Source organism: Perissodus microlepis, chromosome 7 (genome assembly GCF_051167445.1).
Source record: "Perissodus microlepis isolate ML-2025 ecotype Zambia chromosome 7, ASM5116744v1, whole genome shotgun sequence".
In the NCBI taxonomy this organism is placed as follows: Eukaryota; Metazoa; Chordata; class Actinopteri; order Cichliformes; family Cichlidae; genus Perissodus; species Perissodus microlepis.
This window is the reverse complement of record NC_140467.1, coordinates 3,366,046-3,383,906: the sequence shown is the minus strand read 5'-3', so window position 1 is coordinate 3,383,906 and position 17,861 is coordinate 3,366,046. Positions and strand designations below refer to the sequence as shown.

Genomic DNA, 17,861 nt, shown 5'->3' with positions numbered 1-17,861 from the left:
AGCAGTTATTGCTGGATACATTTATTAACTCCTGTTACAAATGTCTTCCATTACATCAGGCCCTTTTATTGGGCAGTTGGCGCTGGTTGTTCCTCCTTGCTCGACAGCCATCCAAGACAAATTATTTAATGAATGTAATCATTCTGGCAGCGGAAATTCTTTAAGGCATTTATTTCAACAAGTTATAACCAATGTTATTATTTCTTAGAAGTCTCCTCCCAGCTTTTACCTTTCTGCAAGAGCACAGTTTTTGATTATGCATGACATTGCAGCATGTTCGTGCGCTCTTGGGCTTCAATTATTCATCTAAGGCTGTGTTTGTGTGTCTTTCCTGGGCAGGATCTCCTCATCAGATGGCGACTCTGTGTTAAGTGACCATTCCAGTGAGCGGGAATCAACCGAGGAGAACCTGAGAGCCCAGGCCACGCCCAGCGACAGCAAGCAGACCCGTAAGGTCCCCATCAATGTTTTAAACGGTAAGTGGCCCTGGCAACACTCAACTCGCTCCTCCAAACACGGAGAGCAAATATGAGGGGGAGGAAGAAAATGAAGGGACTTGGCTGACATAAATAGATAAAGAGAGAGCAACCACAGCTAGCATGTTTTGATTGACAAGGAGGCCAGTTTGAGATTGTAAAGGGAGGAAGAAAAGACAAAGCAGAGGAGACGTGAAGGGAACCCAGGCAAGGACATAAAACAGAGTGAAAGTAAAAGAAGCAGCTGGTAGGAATTTCTATTCAGTGGTCAAAATAAGACGAGACGGAGAGGAATTGAGGAAAAAGAAAAAGAATGCTAAAGTTACTTTATCTGACAGCTTTTTGATAGATTCAAGCCTGCAGTGCCACTCAAGAGATTACGTGCTGGACCTCGAGGCAGTCGGGCGCGCAGACTGCAGCCTGACTCACACACAGAGGAACAGTCTGTGTTTTGTTATTGATAAGTCTGTGCTGATACTGTACTATGCTCTGCCCGGTGCTTTTAACCTGGCTAAGGTTAGGGTTAGGCTGACAGCAACACCCTTTTTTAATTTAATTTCTGCCAAATTGTGATATCCAGAGAAAATCCCAGATGCACATATGAGACTTGGTTCATTTAGAATGTAAATAAAACAACCAAACAGTAGTATTAGCTTAATTGGGTCGGTGGATACCTGGTGTATGAAAAGAGTTTAATTAGATTACAGATGAAACACATTCAATATTAAATAATCTGCTGCATCTTTTTTGCTGTTTTCTTCTTATTCAGAGCAACATCTTCCTTGCTTTTTTCTAACTACTGAATAAAAGATCTGAAGAAATGAATGTATCACCTATGGAAACTTGCCTTTTCCTTTCGTTTGATCTTTCCTGGTTATGTTTCTCTTCTCTCATGCATCCGTGTCAGCTACACCTCTGGTTTTTTTTTAATATTGTTGTCAGTATGCAGCAACCACTTTGATTTGTGTTCTTACTTGATCTCTTTCACCCTAGTAAGACTCTCTTTCCTTTCTTTTGTGGTTTGCAGGCAAGAATAGAATTGGTAAGAGCTTGCCACTTTCTGTCTCTGTCTCTGTAGACCTCAGGCTTGACCTCCAGCAGCTGTCTGTGTGTTGTCTGTTAGTTCTTTGGTAGTTTTGTGCACAGTTCTCACCATCCATCACTTCTGTGCTGAGCTGTCGGTCACAGCATGGAAACAATAACTTCACAAACAAAGGCAAAAAGCCATTGTTTGAAACAAAGCTTAGCTTTTGGAAATAGAAATCAATGTTTTATTTTCACGTAACCCTCAAGAAATTTACTCCACACTTTTATTACAACCAATATTTTGAATATAGTGAGGTGGTAAAGAAACACGGACATGTTTCATTAGTCATCCTTATGCATTAGCTGTTTGTGTAAAATCTCTGTCCCCTAGCTTAAATCAGCATTAGCATACGGTGTGAACTCGCTGCTAACATGTCATGACCTTTGTTTTATTCCACAGGTCCTCCTCCTATGAACAATACAAATGAGCAGCTGTCTTCAGCCTCCATCTTTGAACATGTTGATCGGATATCTCGTGGCACCGACGCAAGCAGGAGACTCCCCAATAAAGTCCAGCTTATTGCCATGCAGCCTATGCCTGTCCCACCACTCCACAGTCCGCCCGTCAATGGAAAATTGTCAGACACAAACCAAATGACCAAAGAGGTTTGCTGCGCTCATTTTCTTTTTTAAGGAGATAAATAATCCAGCAGTTTAATGTTAAAGACAAGTGTCTTTTTATTAAAACTGTTGGATCAAGATTTCCTTTACTTTCGCAAGCACATTAGAAAAACGTGGGTTACAGTAAGATATCGTTTTACTGTGCTGTGCTGAAGTTTTGTTTTTCTTTTTCATTAAACTGTTTCTTTATTTAACATTTTTTAACTAAGTTTATTTAACAAAATACATTCAATAAAAACTTGAGAACAGGAAACAGATTTTTCATCCAACCACTGAAAAAAAAGGTAACCACTGAACACAAACACTACAGAAGAACAGTTTACAAAGATTAAAATGGAACTACGGGAACATTTTCATTCACAGCTGCCTCATTAGATCTTTACAGCAGAGTCTATCTGAACTCTGTGGAGCCTGATCTCCAGGGTTTTAAGTTTGACCCTGAAATCAGAGGATGTCTCTCTCTCTTCAGATTTACTCTGATCCTGTGATGGGAACGATTTCAGCCCTGCGTGATCACGCTGATGTTTGCAAAGAGCAGATAATGAAGTGAATGTTTTGGCACATTGGTAACAGTGAAACAGTTTATTAGTAACGTGGGATCGTTTGTGTGCGGAGTATGAACTGAGATTACTGAAGCTCACAGCTGTAGTTTCCTTCCATGTGTGTACGTTCACGCTCGTTACGATTACCTGAACATGAGAAGCTTTTGTCACAGTGTCTGCACTTGTATGGTTTCTCTCCTGCGTGGACTCGTTTGGGTGTTTTTAAGGTCACCTGCAGTGGTGAAGGATGACCCACACTGAGCACAGAGGTGCTTTTTAACCCCACTGTGAAAGAGTTCATGTCGTTTTAAGTCACCTGATGTGGGGAAGCATCTCCCACATTCTTTGCAGTATTTCAGTTTGTCTCCAGTGTGTTTACGTTGATGCATTTTTAGTGCTGAAGTTAAAAAATTACCAAGCTAATTATTTCCCACAGGCCTTGCAGGAGTCTCATCTGCTCCTTTGAAAAATTTCATCTCAATGCAGAATAAAAAATACAAAACCCTGACACAAACTCTTTGGTCAGAGTCTTTTGGAAGATGTAATTCACATGTGGTTGAAGTTTCATTTGTGATGCTTCTGTGGTTCTTATAATTTGCCAAACGAGCTAATACTAATAATTGTAATTTGATCCTCAGATCCAGGTAGCGTTGAGGCACAAGTCAGAAATTGAGCATCATCGTAACAAGATTCGTCTTCGCGCCAAGAGGAAGGGCCACTATGACTTCCCAGCTATGGATGACATAGGTGGTCTTGGCGATGCAAAGGATCCGGATCGTATTTATCGCAAAGAACAGATGCAAATCGATAAGATCCTGGACCCGGATGCTCAGATGCCCTCCGTCTTCATGGAACCCAAGAAAAGGTTAGAGGTTATGAATTTTTGACTTTTTGGTGGAGAACTTGATTTTCTGTGCATGCTGATAATATATTTCTCCCTTTCTTCATGTGTTTCTAAGTGGTCGAGGCAGGCGCTCACCAAAGCAGAGGATGAAAGACCAGATGAATGGAGGCATGATGGAAGCAGACAAAGACCACCTCATCACTGAAGACACTGATGCTGCTTACAGAAAGTGCCCTGGGGTCAACAATGTTGCCTACGTGGTGAGTAACACAGAAGAAGTAGGAAAACCTTTCACGGACCCTGCAACCTTTCTGACTTCTTTGCCGTCTATGTTTTCCAGTCGGACCCTGACCAAGGCCCAGGATCCCCTCACAGGAGTCCTTCCCCCACAGATGATGTCTTCCCAGCCCCCACTTCCTCTCCTCCCGGCCATGCCCCTCCCCCACCACCGTACATGCCCCCACAGCCCTCCATCGAGGAAGCACGGCAGCAGATGCACTCCCTGTTGGACGACGCCTTCGCTCTTGTGTCACCCACTTCTCAGGGCAGCACTGCCGGGATCACTCTCCCAGGGGTCAACAGCAACCCTCCTAACTCTAGCCCTCCAGGTCATGGGCCGAGACCTTGGGGTCTTTCCTACCAAGCTTTCCCCAGCGTAAGTTGCCGTCTGTGTACAAACGCTCTGGCTGGAGCATTGTCCATCCAGTCAGCTATAAATAATTCAGCTGCCATATTGCATGGAACAAGAATATGTGTTACAAATAGAAACAGTGGGAGACACAGCTTTGCATTCACTATCACCTCACTTTCTTAAGGCGTTTTGCTCTCCTGCTCAGCATGAAGCCTATTGCTTCCATTATAATCACGTCCTCTTAGCAAAGTACTGACTTAAGTATTCCTCCATCTGTTGCAAGGTGCAACCTTAGCCCCCCCGCCCCCACCCACCCACCCCCACTGGCTATGTAGAGCTCCTAAGACCCTTCAGTGATATAGCCATCACCCACGTAATCTTTATTAATTCCTGTTAGTATAGGCTACTTTCAAAGAAACTGCTTGGAAGGCTTTACAAAGCGAGGCCAGTTTATGCAGTGCCAACCTCTGTTATTAACACTTCGCTACGGCAGCATAAAACTGTTTATGTACAATTATCCCTGGCTTTGAAATCCATGAGAGGTAGAGGGCTTAGCTGAAATTAAGGTTGTTTGTGTAAGAAGAAGAAGAAGAAAACCTAATCGGTACTTTACAAGTGCAAAAATCTACTCTAAACAAAAACAAAATAGAAGCATTTTATGGCTGTTCTATGGTCCAGATCTAAATGTGTCACTTCATTCATTCATTGATTCCCTGGAAGTGCAACCTTAAAGATTTAATCCCAGACCTTGACTGCAGTGAACACATTTTCACTCCCTGAATACACTTTTTAAATGCTTTCATATCTTTCATGCTGCTTTACAGCTGTTAATAACAATACTTTGTCCTCTATCCAACACGGGTGCTCACCCCAGAAGAGTGAAAGAAACACTGAGCAGTGCAGCCATAAAAAGCCCTTTGATGGTGCTTTTATATGCTATTAATAATATGGATATCCAACAAAACTTTGCTTGGTAAAAATAACAATGTTCACTGTGTAAAATAACCACCAACAGTACAGTAAATTGTAACACACACAGCAGGCTGTGTTCTCATAAGAATAACTGCATCAACTAAAAATCTTTTTTGCATTTCTTTTCCAATATTTGTATCACTACACCCTGATGCTTCGTAAAAACAGTTCACTGTTTATACCTGAGACCGCTGTCATCACTGGTACTTGATCATTGTCACTTAAACACAGCACATCTCTGTTGGTCTTCCCCAGAGATTCCCTGAGATGTCCTCTGCTACAGTACAAGGCATGGCAACAAGGTCAGTAAAGCAGCTGAAAATAGAGTCGCTTTCCACGTGTTCTTCATACCCCAAGAGGTATTTCCTATTTATAATTACAGGTGAACTTTCACCCGTGTGGACATTTTCTTTAGTTTACATTTATAGAGTTGAGCCTCATGAATAATGAAAAAGAGTCCTCTTTATTTTATTGTTTCAATGGATCAGGTCTGAACAGCTGCCTCTTAATAGACTCTGAAAAGGCTGCACATGTACACACATGTAGAGTATCAGCTGTCAACCATTTGTGTTTCCACTATTTGGTACCAAATTGTGAAATGCTTGACTATCAGGTTATTGATTGCACCATATAGGATTAGAAATGTAAAGCATGCTAAAAAAGTAGCACAAATACACACACAGTATGAAATGTCTCCATGTTCAGTAACAGTGCAAAAAAGGGGGAAAAATCATCATCTGCTATTAGTCAAATTGTTTACTTTAAACTGACCCAGAATTCAGCTATTGGTGCGTCCCTATATCTTCTTAAATCATAAATGAGTTTTTGGTCTGTGTTTCAGGCAGGGCCTTGGCTCGAGCTACCTGCCACCAGGAGAAACAGCAGGGCACGGTGAGCTGCTCCAGCCAGACAGCCTGTACTCCAGCAGGGGCCTCTACGCTGATGAACTGCCCTCATCTGCCAGACCGCGTCCAGTGGGAGGAACCACAGGTACACAAGGAAGTTCGATAGCATCACACAAATGCAACATTAACACAACAATATTTTATGTTCAGGCTGTTGCGCTGCCCCCCAAACAAAGCTCATGGTGTCCATTCATTTCTGCATCTCGTTTTCAACTTTTTTGCAGATTTTTTTTAAAATAGGAAAAAAGGAAACGCAGATCTTAAGCAATAATGCTTAAAGATAGACAAGTACATGTATGTTCGTTATCTCAGTGTTTAATCTCCGTCTCAGTCTTTATGCTATATTTAATCCATCTAAATGTAAATACTCCCACTCTCAGTTACAGCTAAACAACAAAATGAACCATTAGCACAAATATGTCCTTTTTTGTATTCTTAGAGCTATACACTATTTATTTCTGACTTTGTTTAACAATAAACTGCTGAGACTATGTAACACTGACAGAAATAACTAGTGCAAACGTGAAAGGTTTTGCACTAGCTGTCACTACAGAGGAATAACTCTTGGATTTAAAATATGCCCTTTCTGAACTGGCTGAGTGCGGCATGTGCGATTAAAGCCGTTTGTTGCAGCAGGAATGGGGTGTGTCAGCAAAACGTACAGCTGATTCAGGTTGCCAATATTTTCTGCAATGATTGAAGAACATCTGTGATAGACGTGCAACCAGTCCAGGGTGCACGCTCACTCTCACCCAAAAACAGCTTGGCTAATCTGAGGAAAGACAGTCAGGCAGCTCCCAGTAACTTTGTAACTTCACTTACAGTGGGTATAAATTTGCATGCAGCTGACAAATTTTCAGACGCTGATGCCAAGTAAAGACAGTTTCATATATTCTCTGCTTAGATGAGACAGCATAAAAGAATACTGCAGTGATCCTGAGCAGTTTTGAGTATGAATGGAAGATACAGTAAGGGTTAAGGTTGGGCAAGAAGCTGGCATGATTAAGGTTAGGTCTTTAGGAAATTAGTGCCAGTAAGTATAATGTGTTTTTTTTTTTTTTAGGTGCCCAGCTCCATCATCTTGCACAAGTGGGTCTGTCCAGTCGGATGAATGGTTACCCAGCAGGAGTCAGGGCTGCTCCGGGCCAGAATGGAGGCTTAGGCTGGAACCACTATCATGATGACAATTTCTCCAGAGCAGAAGCTGAAAAAGATGCAGTGAGTGAATTGCACATTTTTATTTTTTAATTAACAAGTTCATTTAATTTCATTGAAACCTGAAACTAAATGAAATCCCAAACTTTTCATTTAATCATCAAATTATTAAAAACAAACGCACAGTAACTTGATCCTAACAGGAAGCCAACTTTATTGCTTTTGAGAAACACCCACAGTTTCAGTTTGGTTTTCTTCAAATTTTCTGGTGTTCTTTCTGTTTTTGTTACTTGATATTTTTTATCTTATCTATTCTCTTGTTTTTTATCACCTCCCCCTGTTGTTCTGTTTGCCCTTTCTGTCCTGCCTGCTATTTATGGACCCCCTGACTGCTCGTCCTCCTCTATCTTCCAGATTCACCGGAGTGGTATCAGGGAGCCCATGGCCCCCCCGACCCATCTAGATGGTGTGGGTTATCTGACAGCCCCCCCACCTCTGGATACTTCTCCTCCCACTCATTCCTCTGCCTCCTTGATCAAGGCCATCCGGGAGGAGCTTCTGCGGCTCTCGCAGAAGCAGGCGGCTGTGCCCAGCTACCACAGCTGAAGTCCTGGCTTCTAGTGTCCTGCTCTAACCAGTCATGTCACTGACCCTGCCTGCTTGCTTCACCTAATCTGACAGTGCTTCCCATGGAAGTCCATTAAGCTGTACAGCAGAGAGATAGTCCTGCTAAAGTAGAGAGGTTTGCTCCTGAGAAACTGCATAACAGGATGGCTGATAAAGACTGAGATCAGCTGCAGTAGAGTACAGCTGACCAGAGATGACGTGAAACCGACGCGTGAACTCGACATGCCCGTGTTTCTTTCCTGTTCTTTACCGTGGACCAGGGAGCGCTAATGTCACGTACTGTGGATCCATACGTCGGACTTGATTTTGCTGCATTTCCTCAGACTCTGTGTCATAGTTTCAACTTTATGTCGCCTTCACAAACAGAAATACAATGTCAGACTGAAGTCACAATGTCTTTTTACATCACATAACCTGATGTATTTCTTCTTTTTGATGCAGACCCCTAACTTCCTTTCCACCATCAGGTGCTTCCTGTCTTCTGCCATGATGAGCCATGTTATGCCTTGACACTGTGATACAGTTCACGTGACCATACCTGCTGTTAGAGCCTACAGTAAGACCATAGTTCACAGCCAGCAAGCCAGTTCAGACAGCAGGCAAAAAAGGGGCATCCATACACAGTAATAACACTCATTAATGCTACCTATTCTGTCCTTACTTACTACAGTAAAACAGTGTTCGACCTCTCGGCTTACAATATATACTTTTTCATGTTAAAGTGCTGTTTTTTTTTAAATTCGTGTTGAGAAGCTACTTGATGGTTAAGCAAACAGGAGAAGAAATCAGCCTTTAAACAGATCAAACCGTTTCTGAGCAACTTTTAAAGACGCAGGCACAGATGTGGTACAAATAATAAAAGGTGGCATACTTGATGATTATGGTCAATATTTAATGTATGTATTCATTATGTGGTTATTTGATGCACTGTATGCAGACGACTTGGTACGGCTCAGGTTTTTCATTAAGAGATTCCTTACGGACAAATCCGTAAATAGACACTTTAGAAGGTCACATGGAAGAAGTGTAAATTAGGGAAAGTCACAGACACCAGTGTTCTGTTTGAACTCATTTCTGTGTTGAATACACATGGATGTCTTTTTCATGCAGTATTGGAAGTTTGATTTGCCTTTTTGTTAGCACAGGAAGGGAAGACGTGTACTGTATTTCATTAAGAGTTTACTTCAACTACTCATTTTTACATGCTTTTTAAATAGATTTGGATCATTTAATTGTGTTCACCTGGCTCTTAGTCATCATGCTGGTTAGAAGTCATTCCAGGTCTTTTCCACAGGACGTGGTGCGATGTTTCGGAGGCCTAAAATTTTAATTCATTCGATTAAAATAAAAGAGGAACTGTGGGGTTTTTATAGCAGGACTTGAAGATGTGTTTTTGCAGTTTGTGCCAGGATCATATGGCAAATTCGAAATGTTCCCTGCACAAGCCTCGACTTCCAGGTGATTTTACTGATGTGGCCACGGTGTTCTTCTCATGCCATGTTTCGTTTCCATGTGACGTGCCTTTTGGACTCACCTGAATTGATTAAGCACCAGACTGTCTACTATTACGCTCCCAATTCTAACACAGAATTATTTAAAAGCAACATGGCTGTTTGTCAGTGGATGTAAGGGCAGTTGAACTGTAAACGAATCGATGGAACATCAGGTAACAGTGACACTGTAGCTTTGTTGTCCATTACATGTTCATGGTTTATCCATCTCACACTGTACGCCTCCATCTGCTGGTCCTGTACTGTAACTACATCCTTGTGTTCATCCTCAGTTGCTTTTTGTTGTTGTTGTTGTTTATTTCCAGTCCTTTTCTACGTGTTCTGCTATGTAAAAATGATCCGTTGGCTGGCCCAACTTTCCCATTTGCATGTTTAATTGTTGTATTTCTTTGGCTTGGTTTTGAGCATGCTATTTCAGAATTTGTGAAATACAAAGTAAGCTGTAACTTGAGATGCCTTTTAATTAATGTACGTTACCAGAGTGAAAATTACTTCAGATTTTATTTTTGCTTTGGTTTCATTTGAGCGATCATAACATCTGACGTCATTCATCCAAAACGTCACATGCTTACAGGTGTTGTAGTTACACCAGAAAACCACAGGGTGGCAGCACATCACAGGAAAACTAGCTGCACTAAAAGGACAAATCGCGCTCCCCCGCTGCACATGACGTAACCAGTTCCCATGGATGATTCTAGGCGTCTCTGAAAGCAGGTCAGTCGGTGGGCTCTTTACGCCTTTTTGAAGAATTGTGAACATGCAACAGATGCTTATCATACAGCAGAGTCTGTTTGGATCAGTGATGCTTCCACTAGCCTTTGGGTGAGATGAATTTTTCTAACCACCAATATCTGGAAAATATGAACATACAAAACACACCAATTAAAAGAATCAATCGAGATGCACCGGTGACTGTTACACATTTATATTTCTCTTAAAATAACCTCCAGCTCCTCGTTCACTGACTCGTATCCCCATCACAGCTTCTAAAGCCAGTGAGTGAGGCATCTAAATGTTCCGTAAATCTCCTGATCTGTCTCTACAGGGGTTGACTTTGCACAACTCAGCAAGTATTTGACAGCACACTCCTGAGTGGTCAATATTCACAGTCCATGCGCACATTTGGTTATTTTTATGGCTCCAAAACGGCAGCAAATTCATCTGGTCTTAGTTTTGAGAAGTTAACCCTAATAAGGGATATAGTCATCAACTATAAGTTGTTCATTTATTGTGTTATTTTGTTTCCGATCTCCTCTATACACAGGAGTCATGCTGTGGCAAGACATGAATTCGTTTTTACTTAATAATCCGTCTTTTTAATTTCACGATGCTGCTAGTTTGAGTTATATCTCAGGCATGATGAAAGAGCAGACAGTCTGTTTGCTGCAGAGTATCCCAGGCTTGCTGCCTCTTGCCCGGTATCTAAACCGTCCCCCACCTCTCCCCACCTTCCCTACGGTAATCCTGCCTGTGTGTTGTCCCTGAGCGCAGCCTGGACACACACAACAAAAACACACCCAGGAGTTAATCTGGATCATGATGGTAATTACTGCCTGTGCGTCCAGCCTGTAGGAGGGTATTGTCCACTAAGGGAGGAGTCAAACAGTCGGTTCTGCCTACTGACCTTGGAGAAAACTGCGAGGGAGGTAGGCAGGGGAGGGAGGAGAGAAACAGGGAGAAGGAGGTAGCACACTGAGTTTCAGCACTGCAGATCTTCCTGTCTGCCTTCAGCCGCTCTTTCTCTCAGTTTGCTGGTGAAAGACAAAAAGCATTGAGAGGAGGGAGGAGGAGAATTGTGAAAGGAGTCTTTTTACTGATGATGGACGAGGACTTCTTTCTTTTTAACTAATCTTTAAAGCCTCTGTGAGTATTGCCTGTTATCTGCTTGTCATTCAATCTGCTCTTTGCTGCACATGTGTATTCTTTGACTGTAATAAGAGTCACATCTCGGGAATGTACTGATGTTACAAGACAGGTTTCTCAACCAGAGTCCCACAGACGAGGTGTCTTCCCACATTGTTTGTTTTTGTAACCAAGGTAGATGTTTGGGTTTTCCTGAATAGGGTGCAGTTGCAGACATTTGTGCGCTGTGTGTGTGTGTGTGTGTGTGTGTGTCAGAAAATGACATTCCTGCAGTTTCATGACAGTGAATGAGGCAAGTATTGTTGACACAGCCTACGATGAGCCCTCACAGCTGTTAGCTTTGTTGCAGTGGCGCTGCTGTGGGAGGTTGTGGTCCTCGCCCTCCTTGTTTACAAGCATGGCTTCTTCTTATGCAATTCTCTGCATGCTGCACTATTACATACCATTAGAGCTGCTGCTGCTGCTGCTGCTGCCTACAGTATGAATCAATGGCAGCAGCTGCTGCTGCTGCTGCTGCCTACAGTATGAATCAATGGCAGCACGAATAGTTGACTGACACTGCAGACATCTTCTGCGGTACCCAGCTAAGGGCCAGCTGGCACTGATGTCATAGAAGGATGCCACTGTGTTCACTTTTAGCATTGGCTACGCATATGAATTTTGCATGAAACTGACCGGCTTCATTTGTCTCAAATACCACACATATTCTTTTCCTGGATTTTCAATCACATTTTTATGACCAGCAGTGCCTTCAACCTTATTGTGTGGTCTAAAACCTACATTTCCCTTCTCTCCACCCCTTTTATCTCCTTTTTATCTCTACCAACCAGTGCAGGTTATCTTTGTTCTGTCATCCCTGCCTGTCTTCTCTGCATAATAGTGAGGTGAGGGTATCAGGGGGATTTCTGAGCTAGAGATGCAGAAAGAGCAGCGATAAGAGAAAGTTTAGATTTTCTGCACATGTGTGTGTGACATGAGCATCATCTGACGTAATGGAGGAAAGGCATGGATCTCCAGGAGGATCTGTTTTCATAACAAATGAACATTTATCTCTCTCTCTCTGTGTGTGTGAGAGAGAGATAAGCAAGGTTAGAGAAGGGTACAGAAAGAAAGTGCCAGTAGCTAGTGCTGCCCTACTTTCCACTGCATGACACATATTTTATCCAAGTTTAGAAGCAAAAGCGTCTGCATGCATTAGGTCACCATTGTACCGCCTCGTGTCAGGTCAGGTAACTCTTGCTGACATCACCTCTGGTCGCCGGCGGACGATCGCTGTCCTCAAGGTCACAGTGCAGGTTATCTGTTTCTCTGTCACCCCCTCTCCACCAGGCTGTACTGTATCAGAAGACACAGTGTCACATTGTGCGCTGCCGCTGTGCTGAGTAGGAGGCAGCACTCATATGATGTTCTAGGGAGAGGTGAATAGCTGTCATTCATGAGAGGGTGCCCGTTTGCTCGGCAGCTGACTTCAGACACTGATCCTGCCTGTCAGCTGCTGGCGGGTGTCTTCCACAGACCTAACTGTTGTGTCCTTTGCACTAGTAGCTGACACATTAAACATGTTTATTGTTCTTTATAGCAGACAAGGAAACACAGCACAGGTTTTGGAGTCCAGAGAATACGGGTCATATTTGAAAAGGCCTTTTATTAGGAAAGCAGTTGCAGAAAATAAGGATCCTTTTACAAACTCCTAACTAATTTTGGCTCAGAAACCCTTCTTGCAAAAGCATTATAGTGCATGTTGTTAGGTAGCTGTGGTATTTTGTTAAACTTTATAAAGATATCCGGTACGCCACAGCTGATCCTCTGACAGCATTGATCCCTATTAGCAGGCACTGGATCTCTCTGCACTGCTGTCCTTCAGACCACATCCTCTGGATGTTTTCAGGACAGTTTGCACCACCAGCAGCAGCAGCTCCGCCAAGACCAGCCCGGCAGCTATTAGTGTGTATGTGGAAGAATAGAATGAGACCACAAACAACGTTGTCCCACTTTTAACTTTCCCTCACTCTATATATCGAGACGAACTATAAAGATGGAGCAAACAACGGAGATGCTGATGGAATGAAAAGAACCAAAACGCTGGTTATGTGTTTCTTTGTACTTAAATGCACACACACAGTCCTTTTACCTCTTTCAGAGGAGCCTTAGACTTTGTGTTCTGGTTGCATGCTGTCTGGACAATAATCAGCAGGTAATCCCTTTAAGCCATTATTTGTCTAATTGCTTTGTCTTGGTCAGCAGATGGACACCGCGGGGATGTTGTTTTGTCCTGTCTGCTTTCTCTTTAGTGAATCATAGCTGAGTACAGAAATAACCTGTGCAGTATTGTTTGCTCGACTGCATATTCATTTGCTTATGAAACAAGATTAAAATGATTATTTGCTTTTGTATCAGTATAGTCCCTGTGGGCAGAGAACACAGTATACGAAACAGCAATGTGGAAAGTCTTTAACTGTGCAATAATCTCACAACTTTCTTCACTGTCTAATAGTATCCATTTAACAACTAATGATAACTAATGATTCGATCTTGAAATTGATCAATCATGTACCACAGGACTTCAAGCTGGCAATAATGAAACCACTACTTCACTTCAGCATCACTTGACCGAGTTATCTCAGCTAACTACAGCCAATCTCCAACCTTCCTTTTATCTCAGTTATTCTTGAGTGTGCTGCTCATCCTCCACATTGAAAGGAGCCAGTTGAGGTGGTTCTGGCATCTGACTAGGATGCCGGAGCCAGTTGAGGTGGTTCTGGCATCTGACTAGGATGCCTCCTGGACGCCTCCTAGATAAGGTATTCCTGGCATGTCGTACTCGGAAGAGGCCCCATGGGAGACTCAGGACTCACTGGAGAGAACACATCTTTCAGCTGGCTTGGGAACATCTCGGTGTCCCCTCGGATGAGCTGGAGGAGGTGGCTGGGGTGAGGGAAGTGTGGGCTTCTCTGCTGCCGTGACTCAAACCGTGACAAGCGGCAGAAAATGGATAGATGCAGGAATGTCTTAAATACATACAGTATATATATGGATGACCACTAATTTCCTCCTTCCAAATTTTTATAAAACTGGGGTCATTGTACGTACGGTGAAACATAAATCCTGAACCTGGCTACTCTGAGTTAAAAGTAAAAGTCAGGAAACCACAAGTAAAGACTTTTCTCAGGACAAAATAATAAGCAATCCACATCTAAAGTTTTCTGTGGGCAACATTTAGGCTGGACTGATAGATGATGACTTTATGGCCATGCTAGCTCACGTAACATTACAGCCAGTGGTGTAAGTGATTCATGAATGTCCCAAGTAGCCCAGATTAGGCTGGGGGAGTGAGAGTGGTTTTTAAACATGGTGAGCTCTGTCCAATTTTACATGTCAATGCTGTGTGTGGCTGCCTAGTAAAGACGACATAAAATGACGAGAACAATAAAAAAAATTGAAATTAGTGCAACTTTCATGCACTGTTTTATTTTTCCTGCTGTTGAAAATAGTAGGATAACAACATGTTAGCACAAATTGCCCCAGGTAGGACCAGGCTGCGCATATTTATCTCGGTGTGTTACGTCATTGTCTACACACAAATCTTGCGAGTACAGACGAGCCCGCTAGGGGTGATGGTGGGAGACTCACAGCAAAGGGCACCTGGAGGAGTTACACAGGCCACAGGGTCAGAGTTTTATAAATAGAAGCAACACACATTCAGACGTGAGATTCATGCCCACAAACACATGCTCAGGGAGGAGTAGAAAGTGGCTTTGGTCTTGGCTGCAGCTGTCCCTCTGGCTCTTCTTTCCAATTTCACTGGAATCAACTTTCAGACAGATGGAGCTTTGAAAACGTTTCATTAAAGTGAATAAATACTGATATTGCTATTGAGAGAACACCTTAGCCAGCAGTTTTGCTACTAAAGTGACAGTCTTCATATACTGTTTAAAAAAAACAAACAAATTGACTTCAAAGTTGTTGCTTTGGCATTTTAACATTACATTTAGGAATTGCAGGTATACAGAAAAAAGTTAAGGTCAATAGAAATAGGCTTGGACATTTAAAACCGTAGCATATGAGAAACATGGATGCATAGAATTTATTTAAACATGACTCTACAGTCTTCTTTCAGCGAGGGGGGTGTAAGTGCTCCTAACAGCACATTGACATTTGACAAGAACTCAAAGTCGTATATTTTAGCTAATTTATGCTGGCAGATTGTCTTCATATTCATTGCCCAGAGCTTGTATTTACAGTGATGTTTCTGTTTTTTAAAAACAGGCCTGTTATTTTGTAGCCTTCAAAGATTTGTCTCTATAGTGTCACTTTTTTAAGATTAAATCGCTGCCATCTGATGTATGTCCACATTACGCTCAGGCGTGTCTGACTCTTCATCTGCGTTTCTTGATCACAACAGCACTAAACAAACACTCCTGTATCCTAGTAACCATCCAGAGTGATACAGTGGACTGGTAGACTCCTGCATTAACCTGTCAACGGGCCATTGCTGTTGTGAAACTGTGGGCTGTAGAGAGCAGAGTCCCAGCTAGCTTAAAGAAGTCTGACAGAGTAGGGATTCCAGCTGGGTTGTAACGCAGGTTCAACCCTTGAGGGGTGGACAGAAAAGCAGTCCCTCCCTGCTCTCTAACAGAGGAGTCCTCAGTTGGAGAGCAGGAGGGATTGTGCAAAGAATAGTGTACATGCCTTTTTCATAATCCACATTTCTGTGATCCCAGGAACTGGCTGAGCTCTGGCTAACCTGCTAGATGAACTGTAGGAATCTTCTTTGACACCACATGTATTATGTGTAAAATCCTATTCAGTGTGGTTGGATACTCAGGGTGTGGCTGCTGTCTATTTTTATTCTAGCCTTTGGTAGATATTTTCCGTAGCAGTGGGAGGGTACGTTCATTTCAGGCTACAGAACTGACTCTTACCTGCTTCTTGTCTCGCACGGGCCCTTCTGTCATAACAGGCTGTCACATTACCTGACTGGAACCTGCCTGCGTCCACATCTGTCTAAGGCTACATGTCTGTCTCTCTATAGGTTAGAGAGGAAGGTCAGATATAATATCACTGATTTAGGAAGACCCACACGGCTACAGCTTCTGTGAAGACAGCCAGAGACGAGCTGCTGACAGGGAAACCATCCAAGAGCACACAGTTACCACAGTAACCAGTTAACTGACACCAAAGAAAGGCTGACTACACGATTTAGAGTTACCCAACATGCTGCTCCACACCCTCACTGGATGAGAAAATTATGGGATGCCCACACTGGCTGAAATGACTGTTGTTCCTTTCGGTGACATCCAGCTTGTATACATGACACATCGACTGTTATTATGCTCTTGTGCATTAAATCTAGCAGCATGCCAGTGTTGCATATGTTTGTTTTGTTTAACCTATTAACATCAATGTAATTTTGTTTTCCGCACTGACCTCAAATGTGGAAATAACTCTGTGGAATTGCTCTTTTTACTCAGGTGGAGTTTGTTTAAGAGAACAGACATTTCCCTTTCTTTAATAACGATGAGCTCATTGAGATGAGAGGGGATAAAAGAGAAAAAGCAAAGACTGGGGTCAGAGATCAGAGCTGATGTCAGGATGAGAGCTGCAGGCCAAATGTGACTCACTCATATGCGTGCACAAGCATACAGAGTGTAGCAGGAATCTGACAGACCACGGAGAAATGAGCTGCAAAGCTTGGCATTATGCATGTGGATACCAGCACAATTCCCACCTACTATTCTTTTCCATCAGTTTCTCTTAATTTAGCTGTATATTTGTGTTATTTCAAAATAAAAGCATTGTATATGAATACCAAATACCAGTAGCTAACCCACTTGAAAACTAGAAACCTCTTTTCTCAGCTTCACTCGTCTTTGTAGTGGAGTTCAAATGAGTCATCATGCAAATAACCATCATTATGACTCATTGTTTGCTTTATCTTCATGCCAACAATCATTTCCGAGGGCAGGGCATCATATATTTCAGCTTAAATTGATCTTAATTTATATTTTGGAAAAAAGGTACTTTGTTATTCTTATGTGATTTTTGCCATTCATCTGGAAAATATTCTGTTTTTAAATGTGTTGTTGCAGAAATGCAGTTTGCCAGGATGCAATCAGAATTCATTATGACCCAAACTTCCCTTTTGCAATGAAGATGACAAGCATGTCATCATCTCATGTTTTGGAGAGAGTAAAGACTAAAAAGGGCCCTGCACCCTTATGAAGATTCAACAGGCCTTACTGCTTTGCAGTCTCTCTAAGCCAGCATTTAACCACCATGCATAAAGAAACCTTACAGTAATCCAAATATGCTAAAGCCTACTAAGGCTGTCAAGCTATTATTTCATACCTTCATGTCTTGTGAAGTCCACAGAACCTCATCAGGCTGAAAAGAAGAAAACAGGAAATGAAATGCATCACATGAGGCCTCTTCAGTGAGGTCTTTCCCTGAGCTCTGGGATTATCATTGCTGGACTTTGTCATCTACCTTCTTGTAAATGAAAGGTTGCATTCTTTACTGATGTGTTCTTCATTTCCTCAGATAGATATATCAGACTGTGATAATCCAAGCACCTTGTCTGCATATGTGCATTTAACCGAGATCAAATATAGGTGGTTTTGAGTAAATT

The 17,861-nt window shown here is 42.4% G+C and overlaps 2 protein-coding genes across 24 annotated transcripts in view; both read left to right on the top strand.

Moving 5' to 3' along the window:
- LOC146382295 (UPF0606 protein KIAA1549) overlaps window positions 1-9,231 on the top strand; it is a 38,074-nt gene extending 28,843 nt beyond the window's left edge. For 2 of the 3 annotated variants that reach the window (XM_084932838.1, XM_084932839.1), the window contains exons 13-22: window positions 340-476; window positions 1,504-1,518; window positions 1,963-2,168; window positions 3,364-3,590; window positions 3,685-3,829; window positions 3,910-4,224; window positions 5,428-5,474; window positions 6,014-6,162; window positions 7,141-7,295; window positions 7,647-9,231. In XM_084932838.1, coding sequence (XP_084788964.1) covers window positions 340-476; window positions 1,504-1,518; window positions 1,963-2,168; window positions 3,364-3,590; window positions 3,685-3,829; window positions 3,910-4,224; window positions 5,428-5,474; window positions 6,014-6,162; window positions 7,141-7,295; window positions 7,647-7,838 — 1,588 coding nt within the window. In that variant the 3' untranslated portion in view covers window positions 7,839-9,231. The remainder of the gene's footprint in view (window positions 1-339; window positions 477-1,503; window positions 1,519-1,962; window positions 2,169-3,363; window positions 3,591-3,684; window positions 3,830-3,909; window positions 4,225-5,427; window positions 5,475-6,013; window positions 6,163-7,140; window positions 7,296-7,646) is intronic. The other variant, XM_084932840.1, reaches the window with a different exon arrangement.
- Window positions 9,232-10,746: 1,515 nt separating this feature from the next.
- mical3a (microtubule associated monooxygenase, calponin and LIM domain containing 3a) overlaps window positions 10,747-17,861 on the top strand; it is a 78,648-nt gene continuing 71,533 nt past the window's right edge. For 5 of the 21 annotated variants that reach the window (XM_084932814.1, XM_084932828.1, XM_084932822.1 and 2 more), the window contains exon 1: window positions 10,762-11,233. The gene's annotated coding sequence lies outside the window, so the exon portion shown is untranslated. Of the gene's footprint in view, window positions 11,234-17,861 lie in introns of all 21 variants that reach the window. The other 16 variants (XM_084932818.1, XM_084932831.1, XM_084932827.1 and 13 more) reach the window with 10 other exon arrangements.